The sequence below is a fragment of the Loxodonta africana genome, chromosome 2 (assembly GCF_030014295.1).
Source record: "Loxodonta africana isolate mLoxAfr1 chromosome 2, mLoxAfr1.hap2, whole genome shotgun sequence".
Taxonomy (NCBI): Eukaryota; Metazoa; Chordata; class Mammalia; order Proboscidea; family Elephantidae; genus Loxodonta; species Loxodonta africana.
In genome coordinates this window covers 200,414,410-200,425,981 of record NC_087343.1, presented here as the reverse complement: position 1 = coordinate 200,425,981, position 11,572 = coordinate 200,414,410, and the positions used below count along the sequence as shown (strand labels likewise).

At 36.0% G+C, this 11,572-nt stretch overlaps 1 protein-coding gene across 3 annotated transcripts in view; it reads right to left on the bottom strand.

The window, feature by feature from the left end:
* The window catches only part of ZNF354C (zinc finger protein 354C), a 44,797-nt gene continuing 33,225 nt past the window's right edge, over positions 1-11,572 (bottom strand). The window contains exons 6-7 of one of the 3 annotated variants that reach the window (XM_064279258.1): positions 8,327-9,130; positions 1-4,186 (exon numbers count right to left, since the gene is read on the bottom strand). In XM_064279258.1, coding sequence (XP_064135328.1) covers positions 3,996-4,186; positions 8,327-9,130 — 995 coding nt within the window. In that variant the 3' untranslated portion in view covers positions 1-3,995. Of the gene's footprint in view, positions 9,131-11,572 lie in introns of all 3 variants that reach the window. The other 2 variants (XM_064279259.1, XM_023552200.2) reach the window with 2 other exon arrangements.

Here is an 11,572-nt window from a genome sequence, read left to right as displayed (position 1 = left end):
TACTGGACTCAGTCTGGTGGAGGCCATGGTAGTTATGGTCCATTAGTCCTTTGGACTAATTTTTCTCTTGTATCTTTAGTTTTCTTCATTCTTCCTTTCTCCTGAAGGGGTGAGACCAGTGGAGGATCTCTGGTCACAGGCTTTTAAGGCCCCAGATGCTACTCACCAAAGTAAAATGTAGAACATTTTCTTTATAAACTATGATATGCCAATTGAGCTAGATGTTCACCGAGACCATGGTCCCCACAGCCCTCAGCCCAGCAATTCAGTCCCTCAGGAAGTTTGGATGTGTCTATGGAGCTTCCATGATCTTGCCTTGTACAAGTTGTGCTGGCTTCCCCAGTATTGTGTACTGTCTTACCCTTTAAGTTCCACTTCTTAAAGTGAGGCATATCAAAGAATTTGTCAAAATATTTTTAAAACTACCACAATCCATCCTCTGGCCACAAAGTGTTTACATTTCTAACACCTGCAAAATACACTCATCCCCTCCCAAGGCCACAGAGTTTCATCCCATTAAAGCACCCATCCATAATCTTGTCATCTAAATAAACTCCAGTTTAAGGATGAGGGTTCTCAGGTATAGTTTCTTAAGTACTGCACCTCAAGTACATTTCTTCTTGATCTGTAAATTTAGGAAACGAAAGAGACAAGTTATCTGCCTCTCCCCCCCCACACACACACACAAAACAAATAATGGGATTGGCATAGAACAACCACTGAAGACGTATCTGTTTAAAAGAAATGACTAAAAAACAAACTAACCAAACCCATTGCTGTCAACTCAATTCTGACTTATAGCGACCCTATAGGACAGTGTAGAGCTGCCTCATAGAGTTTCCAAGGAGTACCTGGTGGATTCGAACTGCTGTGGTTAGCAGCTGTAGCTCTTACTCACTACACCACCAGGGTTTCCAAAAGAAGTGACTGGTCCACAGTAATTCTAAAATCCAGTTAGGAAAATGTTGGAATCTCCCTGATTATGTCTCAAGACCTAGAAATAATTATGCCTCTCCACTTTGCTTTCTGGTATCTTGGTTCTGCCCTGAGTTACCCTTTTAAAAAAGGTAGCAAGTACTTGCTGCTGAGTATTTTTGTCTGCTTCCTGCTAGCTGAATTTTGGGTGCCCAAAGGCTTTGTCTCATTTTATATTCTGTCTTCTTCAGTGGTGATGTTTCTGTATATTTCTTTTTAAAACTTTGTGAGTCTCCTGTAATCACCTTTGGGTTCACCCCATTACATAAAGCCCCACCCACAGAGTTCTTTAAGACCTTCTCTATCTTGAACTTTCTGAGAAGGCTGAAGACAATGTGCTTTAACTTCCTAGAAGCCCTGTTGTTTGAGATTATCTGTGAGGCACACCTTTAATCTTTCTATAGAATCTTTCCTCTGATTGAATAATACTCTGATGCATCACCTTAGATCTTTCTGAAACCTTAATAAAAGATTTTACAGTCACAACATTGGAGGCTGTTTTCCAGGCAGTGCCCTAAATTTCATCTTTGGAAGGAATTTCTTGATTTTAGCATCCTCTGCTGTTTTGGAAACCCTGGTGGCATAGTGGTTAAGTGCTATGGCTGCTAACCAAAAGGTTGGCAGTTCAAATCTACCCGGTGCTCCTTGAAAACTCTATGGGGCAGTTCTACTCTGTCTTATAGGGTCACTATGAGTAAGAATTGACTTGATGGCAATGGATTTGGCTTTTTGTTTGGCTGTTTTGGAAAGACTGTGAATTTCCAGAACCATCAAGTCCTGGCTCCTTTTGCTTAACAGTTTTCCCATACTTAGTATCTTCTGTCACATCTTATCATCTGCAGCAAGAAGCATCCATGTGGCGCCTTCAACATTCTGGTTGGGAATCTTAGTGAAACCACACTGGGTACATTTTTTTACTTTCCATATTATTGCAGGTGATAGTAAAATATATTTTTTATGTTGACGTTCTATCTTGTGACCTTGCTAAACTCACTAGTTCTAAGAGCTTTTTTGTTGATTACTTAGGATCTTCCAAGTGGACAATCATGTCATCCATGAATAGAGACAGTTTTCTTCTCTTCTAATATGAATACTTTTTATTTCTTTTTCTTGCCTGATTGCATTGGCAAGGACTTCCAGTATGATGATGAATAGAAGTGTTCAGAGTAGTCATCCATGACTTGTTCCTGATTTTAACAGGAAAGCATTCAGTTGATCACCATTAAGTATGACGTTAGTTGTGGGGGGTTTGTAGATGCCTTTTACCAAGTTAAGCAAATTCTCTTTAAGGTAGGTATTATCACAATGCTTCAGGAAGTGTGAACATTCCTGATATGAATAGAAATACTGAAGTTCTCAGCACGAAAAGACATAAAAGAGGAACCAAATGGCAATTTTAGAACTGGTTAATTTCTCATATCTGCCTGTTACCTTTAATTTTCAGGGTCCTCCAACAGCTTCTCCATGCATTATCTCAGGGGTTTTTAGTCATATTTGGTGGGAGAGATACAGTGGAGTGTGTTTACTCCATTTTAAGTGGGATCAGAACTGACCTAAAGTTATTTTTTTTCCAATGATTACATCCCTGGAGGATGAACTCTCAAATAGGAAGTTTTTGAGAGTATAAAAAGAGAATTCTGACTGGAAGCTTCATATTCATCACTTTATACAATCACTTTTCTGAAAAAAAAAAAAATATTGTTGCAAAAAGTAACCAAAAAATTGCCACTTAAGCCATTTTAAGTACAATTCAGTGACATTACGCTCACAATGGTATGCAACCATCATCACTATCTACAAGTTTTTCATCACCCTAAACAGAAACTCAGTACCTGAAGTAATAATTCCCCATCCCTCCCTTCCACCTAGCACCTGGTAACCACTAAACTTTTGTCTCTTTGCATTTGCCTATTCTAAATATTTCATGTAGGTGGGGTCATACAATATTTGTCTTTTTGTGCCTGACTTATTTCACTCAGCATGTTTTCAAGGCTTGTCCGTGTCGTAGCATGTGTCAGAACTTCATTTTTTTCATTATGGTGGAATAATATTCCATTGACATATATACCACATTTTGTTTATGCATCTGTTGATGGACACTTGGCTTGTTTCCATCTTTTAGCTATTGCGAATAATGCAATGAACGTTGATGTACATCCAATCACTTTTTGTCTCAATTTTTTATTAAAACTTTTAAACATACAGAAAAGTTTAAAGAATGACCAATGAATGTCTCTACATCATTCACAAAGGTTCAACAACAGTTCAATAATTTCTTACATATTTACTTGAAAACAAGACGCAGATATGACTTTTCAAACTTAAAATCCTCTGCATGCATTGCCCAATGTCATGGATTGAATTATGTCCCCCCAAAAATGTGTCAACTTCTTTAGGCCATGACCCCCAGAATGGTGTGGTTGTCCTCCATTTTGTGATTATAGTTTTATATTTAGAGGATTAGGGTGGGATTGTAACACCGCCCTTACTCAGGTCACCTCCCTGACCCAATGTGTAGGGAGTTTCCCTGGGGTGAGTGGCCTGCACCACCTTTTCTCTCTCAAGAGATAAAAGGGAAGCAGGCAGAGAGTTGGGGACCTCATACCACACACACACACAAAAAAAAAACAGCACCAGGAGCAGAGTGCATCCTTTGCGGGGTCCCTGCGCCTGAGAAGCTCTTCAACCAGGGGAATATTGAGGACAAGGACCTTCCTCCAGAGCTGACAAAGTGAGAAAGCCTTCCCCTGGAGCTGACACCCTGAATTTGGACTTGTAACCTACTAGAGTGTGAGAGAATAAATTTCTTTGTTAAAGCCATCCACTTGTGCTATTTCTGTTACAGCTGCACTAGATAACCAAGACACCCAAGAATAAAGACATTCTTCTATAGAACCTCAATACTCTATCACCTCTAGTAAAATTAAACACACTCATTATATAATACCCATTCCATTTTCATATTTCCCCACTTATTCCTCAAAATGTCTTTTACAGTTAATTTTCTTACAAAGCAGTAATCAATTAAGGATCATACCTTGCATGTGGTTGTCTCTTAAGTGTCTCAATCCAGAAAACACCACTTTTTGTTTTATTAGAGTGGCTTTTTGAAGGGTCCAAACCAGCGGTCTTGTAGAATGTCCCAAATTGTGGATTTGTCTAGTTATTTCCTCATTGTGTGATTTATCCTGCTTCTCTATCCCTTGTACATCTTATAAACAGGAAGCTAAGTTTCGGTGAGAGACTTTATTAGATTTTAGTTAAACATTTTCAGAAAAAAATAAATCATGTATGATGATGCGTGCTTCGAATTACATTTCAGTAAGTCAGTCACAAAAGGACAAATATTGTATGAGACCACTATCATAAGAACTCAAGAAAAGACGCATTCTTTGATGGTTTTGAGAGTAGGGAGGGAGGAGGAGGGGAAATCACTAACTAGGTAGCAGACAAGGGTCAACTTCAGGGAAGGGAAGGACGACACATAATACAGGGAAAGTTAGCACAACTGGACCAGAGTAAAAGCAAATAAGTTTCCTAGGCACATCCAAACACTTCAAGGGACAGAGGAGCTAAGGCTGGGGCCTGGGGACCATAGTTTCGGGGGACATCTAGATCAACTGGCATAACATAGTTTATAAAGAAAATGTTCTACATTCCACTTTGGTGAGTAGCATCTGGGGTCTTAAAAGCTTTCGAGCAGCCATCTAAGATACATCTATTGGTCCCATTCCACTTGGAGCAAAGGAGAATGAAGAAAACCAAAGACACAAAGAAAATACTAAAGGACCAAATGAACCAGAGACTTCATCAGCCCGCGACCAGAACTAGATGGTGCCTGGCTACCACCACCGACTGCCCTAACAGGGAACACAACAGAGTCCAGGACAGAGCAGGAGAAAGATGTAGAACAGAATTCAAATTCACATAAAAAGACCAGGCTTAATGGTCTGATGGAGACTGGAGGAATCCCCGAAATTATGGCCCCTGGACGCTCTGTTAACCTAGAACTGAAACCATCCACGAAGCCCACTCTTCATAGACAGGACTACAAAACAAAAAATAATACATGTGGGGAACATGCTCCTTAGATGAAAAAAAAAAAGATGAAAAAAATTACATTTCATCATGAGCCACATAATGCCAGGTTGTCCCACTAGTGGTTAAACCCATTTGGCTGCCAGATCTATTATAAAGGTTTATCTTTCTTTTGCAATTGGTACGATGTTTTGACATAGTACAAATATTTTCTAAAAATTCTTCACTTAATAGGCTTTACCATCTATTGATTTTTTTGCCCGATTTAATTAAGGGTTGCAAAATGGTGACTTTTCTATCATTCCATGCATATTTCAAAGATGTCATTTTTCAATAATTTTATAAAGAGCTTTCCTTTTTTTCATCATTACAGATGTGTGTATGTGTGTGTGGTATGGTGGTGTTTTTTATTTAATATAATCAATCAGTCATTATCCTTGTTGATATTTAAAAATTGTCGTAAGTTTGGCTAGTGGGAATGCTTATTCCTGTGCCCTCTGATAGCCCACTATCTATGAGTGTTATCTTTTTTTTTAAAGATATTCCAGACATCCCTTACACTTGCTACAAACATGGAATCAGCCTTTTCTCCAAGGAGCCCTGGTTTCTTCTAGTGAGTAATATTATTTAAAAACCAAAATCTGGGTACTAAGCATGCTCACTGCTATTATGTAACCATACATGTTTTTATCTAGAATATCATGCAGATAGCTCTGTACAATGTTAAACACTTAGGTCTGTTTAACAGCTTCATTTTCCTTCTAAATATAATTAAATGTATAAAATCATATTTCTGATGAGGTAAGATGTCAATTAAGAAATATACTATGCTGATTTCTTGAGTTTGCTTTAATTCTAAAACCTTTCCCAGACAAAAGGTTCTAGCTAATTGTATTAGAACAATTTTTTAAATGATAACCAGTTATCAAAGTCACATAAAAAATTGGAAGAAGTAGGCCCAGGAGGAAATGAATCTTAAAAGCATGGAAAATGTTTGGATAACCAATTTAGAATGAAAAGGATGTTTAATAATAACATAATCATATAATCCTTTCAGAATCAACTTGACACTGGGTGTTTCTATTTCTTTACAAAAAAGAATTGCTAAAAGATTTGCAACAGAAACAAACAAAAAAACTTTGTATATGAAACTCCTAAAAGCAATTACAGCATCTGGGCCTCAGCTGAGTTTGAGGATTTAAGTACAATTATCATTTTTTTTTTTTTATCATAGAGGCAGGTATAATCAGAGATTCATATGATAAAGGAAACCATTTACTGTAGGCCTATTATTAAAATTAAAATGAGTGGGGAAAAATACCTCAAAGATCAAAATATAGCTAATTACAGCAATTTTGTCTAAACAGTTTACAAAACAAATAGTACTCTTGAGCCTTGAAGCTGGAAATGAATCTTCAGTTATCACAGAATACTAGAGCTGAATACCTACATTCTAGTGTTGACTCAGCTTGGCTACTTCATTGGTAAAATGAAAGACTATAATTTGATTAACCTAAAATCTCTCTTGGCTCTAACAAGTGGTTATCAGGTGTATAGTATGAGATTCCGTCAAATGTATACCTTCTGCAACAGACAGCAAAGTATTTGCATGACAGTCTCTCCATTTGCTTCAGTTTCCTCCACTTTCTGTAGTACTATAGGACTCTAGTAATACAGAATCATATCAAATGAAGAAATAATATAGGAGTAGAAAAGGAAAAGAGTATTTGGAAAAATTTTAATTTTCAAAAGTAAACTGAAATTAATTTCAATTAATAAAAATGCATTTTATAGTAATCAAGGACATGTGAAAAATATACATATATTCCAATACTATGTGTGAATACAAATATATAATGTGTATATGTGTGTATATTATGTGTATGTTTATATACATATAACTTGTTGATAGGGCAGCTCGTAAGAAGTGAACTTGACTATTTTCACACGAAAGAAGTTAAAGAATTTTTTTTATATTTAGTTTTTCTTTATGAAAAGAAGCCTTTCCTGTATCTGCCTGCCATTTTATAAAATAAGGTCTTATACTTATTTACATTATTTACAGTAACACAATGACTTTTTTAAAAAGAAAACATATAGATGCTTACTCATAGAAAGGGAATACAGTCTAATGAGAGTAACAAAATTTATATTCAACTATTCTTCATGCTTTTTTAAAAAATGTTAGGCCTTTTACATTTTCCTGGCTATGAATTTTAAAATTTTGTTTATAGGTTTTTAGAAATCTTGGGTATTTAATGGTTCTCCTAGAATTTGACTAATCCATGCTTTTCATATATTCATTGAACAATTCTACCATTACTTAGTGCTAACTAGCATATTTCCTAGCAAAGTTCTCACCAACTTTGGACATGTTATCAGGGGGACCAGTCCCTGGCGAATGACTCCATGTTTGGTAGAGGGTCAGTGAAAAAGAGGAAGACCCTCAACAAGATGCAGTAACACAGTAGCTGCAACAATGGGCTCAAACATAGCAACAATTGTGAGGATGGTACAAGACTGGGCACTGTTTACTTCTGTTGTATGTAGGGTTGCTATGAGTCAGAACCAACTTGACAGCACCTAAAAACAAGTGTATTTCCTGTAGGAGAAATAAAAAGATTTAATTTATTAGGAATTTGTGCCCTATTTATTATTCCCCTGATTATTCTCCCATGATAAGTCTTGGACTCTTTGAGAAATTAAATCTCATAGGGCTTATCTCCTTTAAGAAAATTCTGATAATGAGTAAGGGACGAGCTGTAGATGAAAGGTTTCTCGTATTCCTTCCATTTACAGAGTTTTTCTTTATTGTGAACTTTTTTGTGTCTACAAAGGTTTGATCTGTAACTGTAGGCTTTCCCACATTCCATACATTTATAGAGTTTCTCTCCAGTATGGATTCTCTCATGTTCGGTTAGGAATGAATACTGGCTGAAAGCTTTTCCACACTGACTACACTGATACGGTTTCTCTCCAGTATGAATTCTCTGATGCCTATAAAGGTTGGATTTGCAACCAAAGGATTTCCCACATTCTTCACATGTATACAGTTTTTCCCCAGTATGAATTTTCCGATGTTCATTAAAGGATGAATACTGATTGAAGGTTTTCCCACACTCATTACATTGATAGGGTTTCTGTCCAGTATGAATTCTCTGATGTTCAATAAGGGTTGAGATGCGTGTGAAGGTTCTCCCACATTCCGTGCATTTACACAGCTGTTCTCCAGTATGGAGTCTCTGATGTTCAGCCAGAGATGTAAACTGGCTGTAACCTTTCCCACATTCACTACACTTATAGGGTTTCTCACCTGTGTGGATTCTTTGATGTCTATGGAGTTTTGCTCTGCAATTAAAGGCCTTCTCACATTCCCCACACTTATAGAGTTTCTCTCCAGTATGAATTCTCTGATGTACAGTGAGGGTTGAACATTGGCTAAAGGCTTTACCACATTCATTACATTGATAGGGTTTCTCTCCAGTATGTACTCTCAGATGTTTGATAAGGGTTGAACTGCTGCTAAATGCTTTCTCACATTCATTACATTTGTACGGTTTCTCTCCAGTATGAATTCTCTGATGGGCAAGAAGGGATGATCTGTGGCTGAAGGCTTTCCCACACTCATTACATTTGTAGGGTTTCTCACCAGTATGAATTCCCTGATGTTCAATAAAATGAAGATTATGGTTAAAATTCTTGCCATATTCATTATAAATATGAGGGTTTTCTCCTGGATAAATTTGGAAGCATTTCATTAGATCAAAATCTTGTTTAAAATCTTTCCCAAAAGTATAATATATACTAGGTATCCTTTCTATAGGAACACTCTGTTGTCTAACAAGAATTGTATTTATAAATAAGCTTTTCCCCAGGTCAAGACTTGTATGGTTTCCATCTTCACTGATGGTTTTCTTGTATGAGGCTACCATTTGCCTAAGAGGTTTCTTCTGTTGCTCCTGTTCTAGCCTGGTCTCAAAATCTAAAGTTTCTCCAAATTTGATGTTCCAGTGACCATACTTAATGGCTTTTTTCATTATTATTCCCTGAGATGTTTCTTCTGTAAAAATGTCCTGTCTTGAAGGCAATATTTCTATTTTAGGCCAAGTCTTCAAACCTGAAATGAATCAGAAGAATTAATGCCTACTTTTGTGGAAGAAACAAACAGATCCATTAATGGGACAATAAAATTAGCAACAATACATATAAAAGAGGTTTATATCATCTGATCTCAAATATGGACTTGAATCTGGGTAAAAATGTGATGGAATAACGGAAGGAGAGGTAAATAGGTTAAGTGAATGGTATGGGAGAATGTGCTGGACAAATTAACACTGAAAACGAAGAGAAGTTAGACATAGAATAGGTTGAGCAGAAGGTACAACGATACAGAAAAATGTCAGACATTAAGATCAAGTTGAAAAGCTAGTCTGGGAATACTATGTGATACTTCATAGTATTTATCATTTATTACTTCTCACTCTGAGTATAATGGACAATAAAGTAGAAGACTTGTTTTTACTTTCTCCTTTCTTCCTACTGACAGCTAAAATGTTGCATTTTTCCCATGTTCTCTCTGAAATCCCATGTACAATAATTTTTAAATATTTGCAATTTTTTTGTGATTTTTTATGTGATTAGGAGTTTGTACCATAGTCTGTGAAAAGGTTAACAATCTTAAAAAGAAGACATTCAGATTTTAAAAATTACAACAGTTTTGAAGCAAAACTGTTTTGATAATATTTGATCTCAGTTTAAGATGCTGATGATAAAGAAAACTATGGAGTAAATCAGCCCTGTGCAACAATCTATCCCTTGTGATTGAAGGAATTACAATTCTTTCATACTACCCTGCCACCACTTTCCCCCTTTCTATTTGATCATGAGGAAAAACAGACATGTTCATTCTTCTAATAAGCTGCAACCAGAGGTTGAATTCTCTTTGTAGGAACCTTTAGAGAATAATGAAATTCTGCAAGAGATCTGAAGTCAACATGTCCTGAAGCTCTGAAATATGTACAAGCTCTAAGCTAAGCTCTGATTCTAAGTGAAAAGATTTGGCTTGAGCTGATTCTAAGGAACTCTGGGTTAAAAGCTGGCTTTCATTAATCAATCCATGATTGAAAATTGATTAAAATTAGAGAACTGTAATTAGATGATTGCAGCAGTGGTACTTTGTAACATATGGGGTCACCATGAGTTGGAATCAACACAATAGCAACAGGTTTAGGTTTTTGTTTACTTAAATAAACCATACAACCAGATAATTTATGTTAATAAAATTACTGCTTAAGCCACCCAGTCTTATTAATATGTTTTATTGAAATTAAATAATTGAGAATAATTAAATAATTGCCAGTGGGAAGCCTAGCAGTTTGGATTTTCACAGATCAACCAAGGTACCTTTTCTCTTTTATTTCACTTTGCCAAAATATGACCTTCCTTGCCCATCCAGAAATTTACCCTACTATTCTGATCTCGTTTTGCTACAGAAACTTCTCAATTATTTGTTTTTTTTTAAATTGACTACCTCTTTCTCAGAATTTTCAAAACATATTTATATTATTTGTTCCATCACTTATCCTATATATAAGGCTTGTCAAAATAATTCAAGTATTTTTCTCAAGTAGAGCAGTGGACAAGTCATCATCATTTGGTAACTCCTTATTATGCACAAGTATACAATCAGAACATCTTAAATTAAAAAAAAAAATAATGTATGAATGAGCAGGGTAAGTTGGAAAAATTATTAGGAAAAGCAGGTGACCTAAAAAATGAATAGAAAACATTCTTTCCTCTCATGCCTGACACCTGAGATTCAATCAAATATTGACTAATTGGCAATAAGGATATGAAATAAATAACCAACCCAACAGTAATAGTCCATTTCTCCATTATATGAGAAGCCTAGATTGTGCGATTCAGGTTTTATGTTCAAAGAATGAAGATAATAATATCAGCTGTATTAGTAAGTAATTATGAGGTAGTTTGGACAACAAAGATGGAGTTGATTGCCATAGAAAAATAAAAGAGGATCTTGTGGGTTAAAAAGATAACCTAATCAAAGTCATCTGTGAAGAAAGGTAAAACTATTAGTGGAGGTTTATTTATTTATTAAATTCAACAAATATTTACTAAATGTAATATATGAGATACTGGAGGCATAGAATTCAAACACCTGGTCTCTCCCCTCAATGTGCTCAATCTAATGAGAAAAATAAATAATGAAAAAATAACTAATTCATTATGATACTGTTATTGATGCGTTCAAGGTATGTATACAGTGCTACATGAGCACAAATGATGAAAAAATTAACAATTGGGAAATGGGAAAGGTAAGGGACAAATAAGGGGTGGCATTTTAGGAAGGCAGATGGATCTTGGAGGATAAGCAGGAGTTTTCCAGTACATAAGATGGAGGAGGGAAGCTGGAAGAATAACATAAAAATGTTAATAAGTATGAAGGTATGGCCAGAACATGGAGTTGTAATAGAAGTGGCCATTGACAAGGCTGAAAAGGAATACAGGACAGGCAATGAAGTGGGTTTAATGTCACATT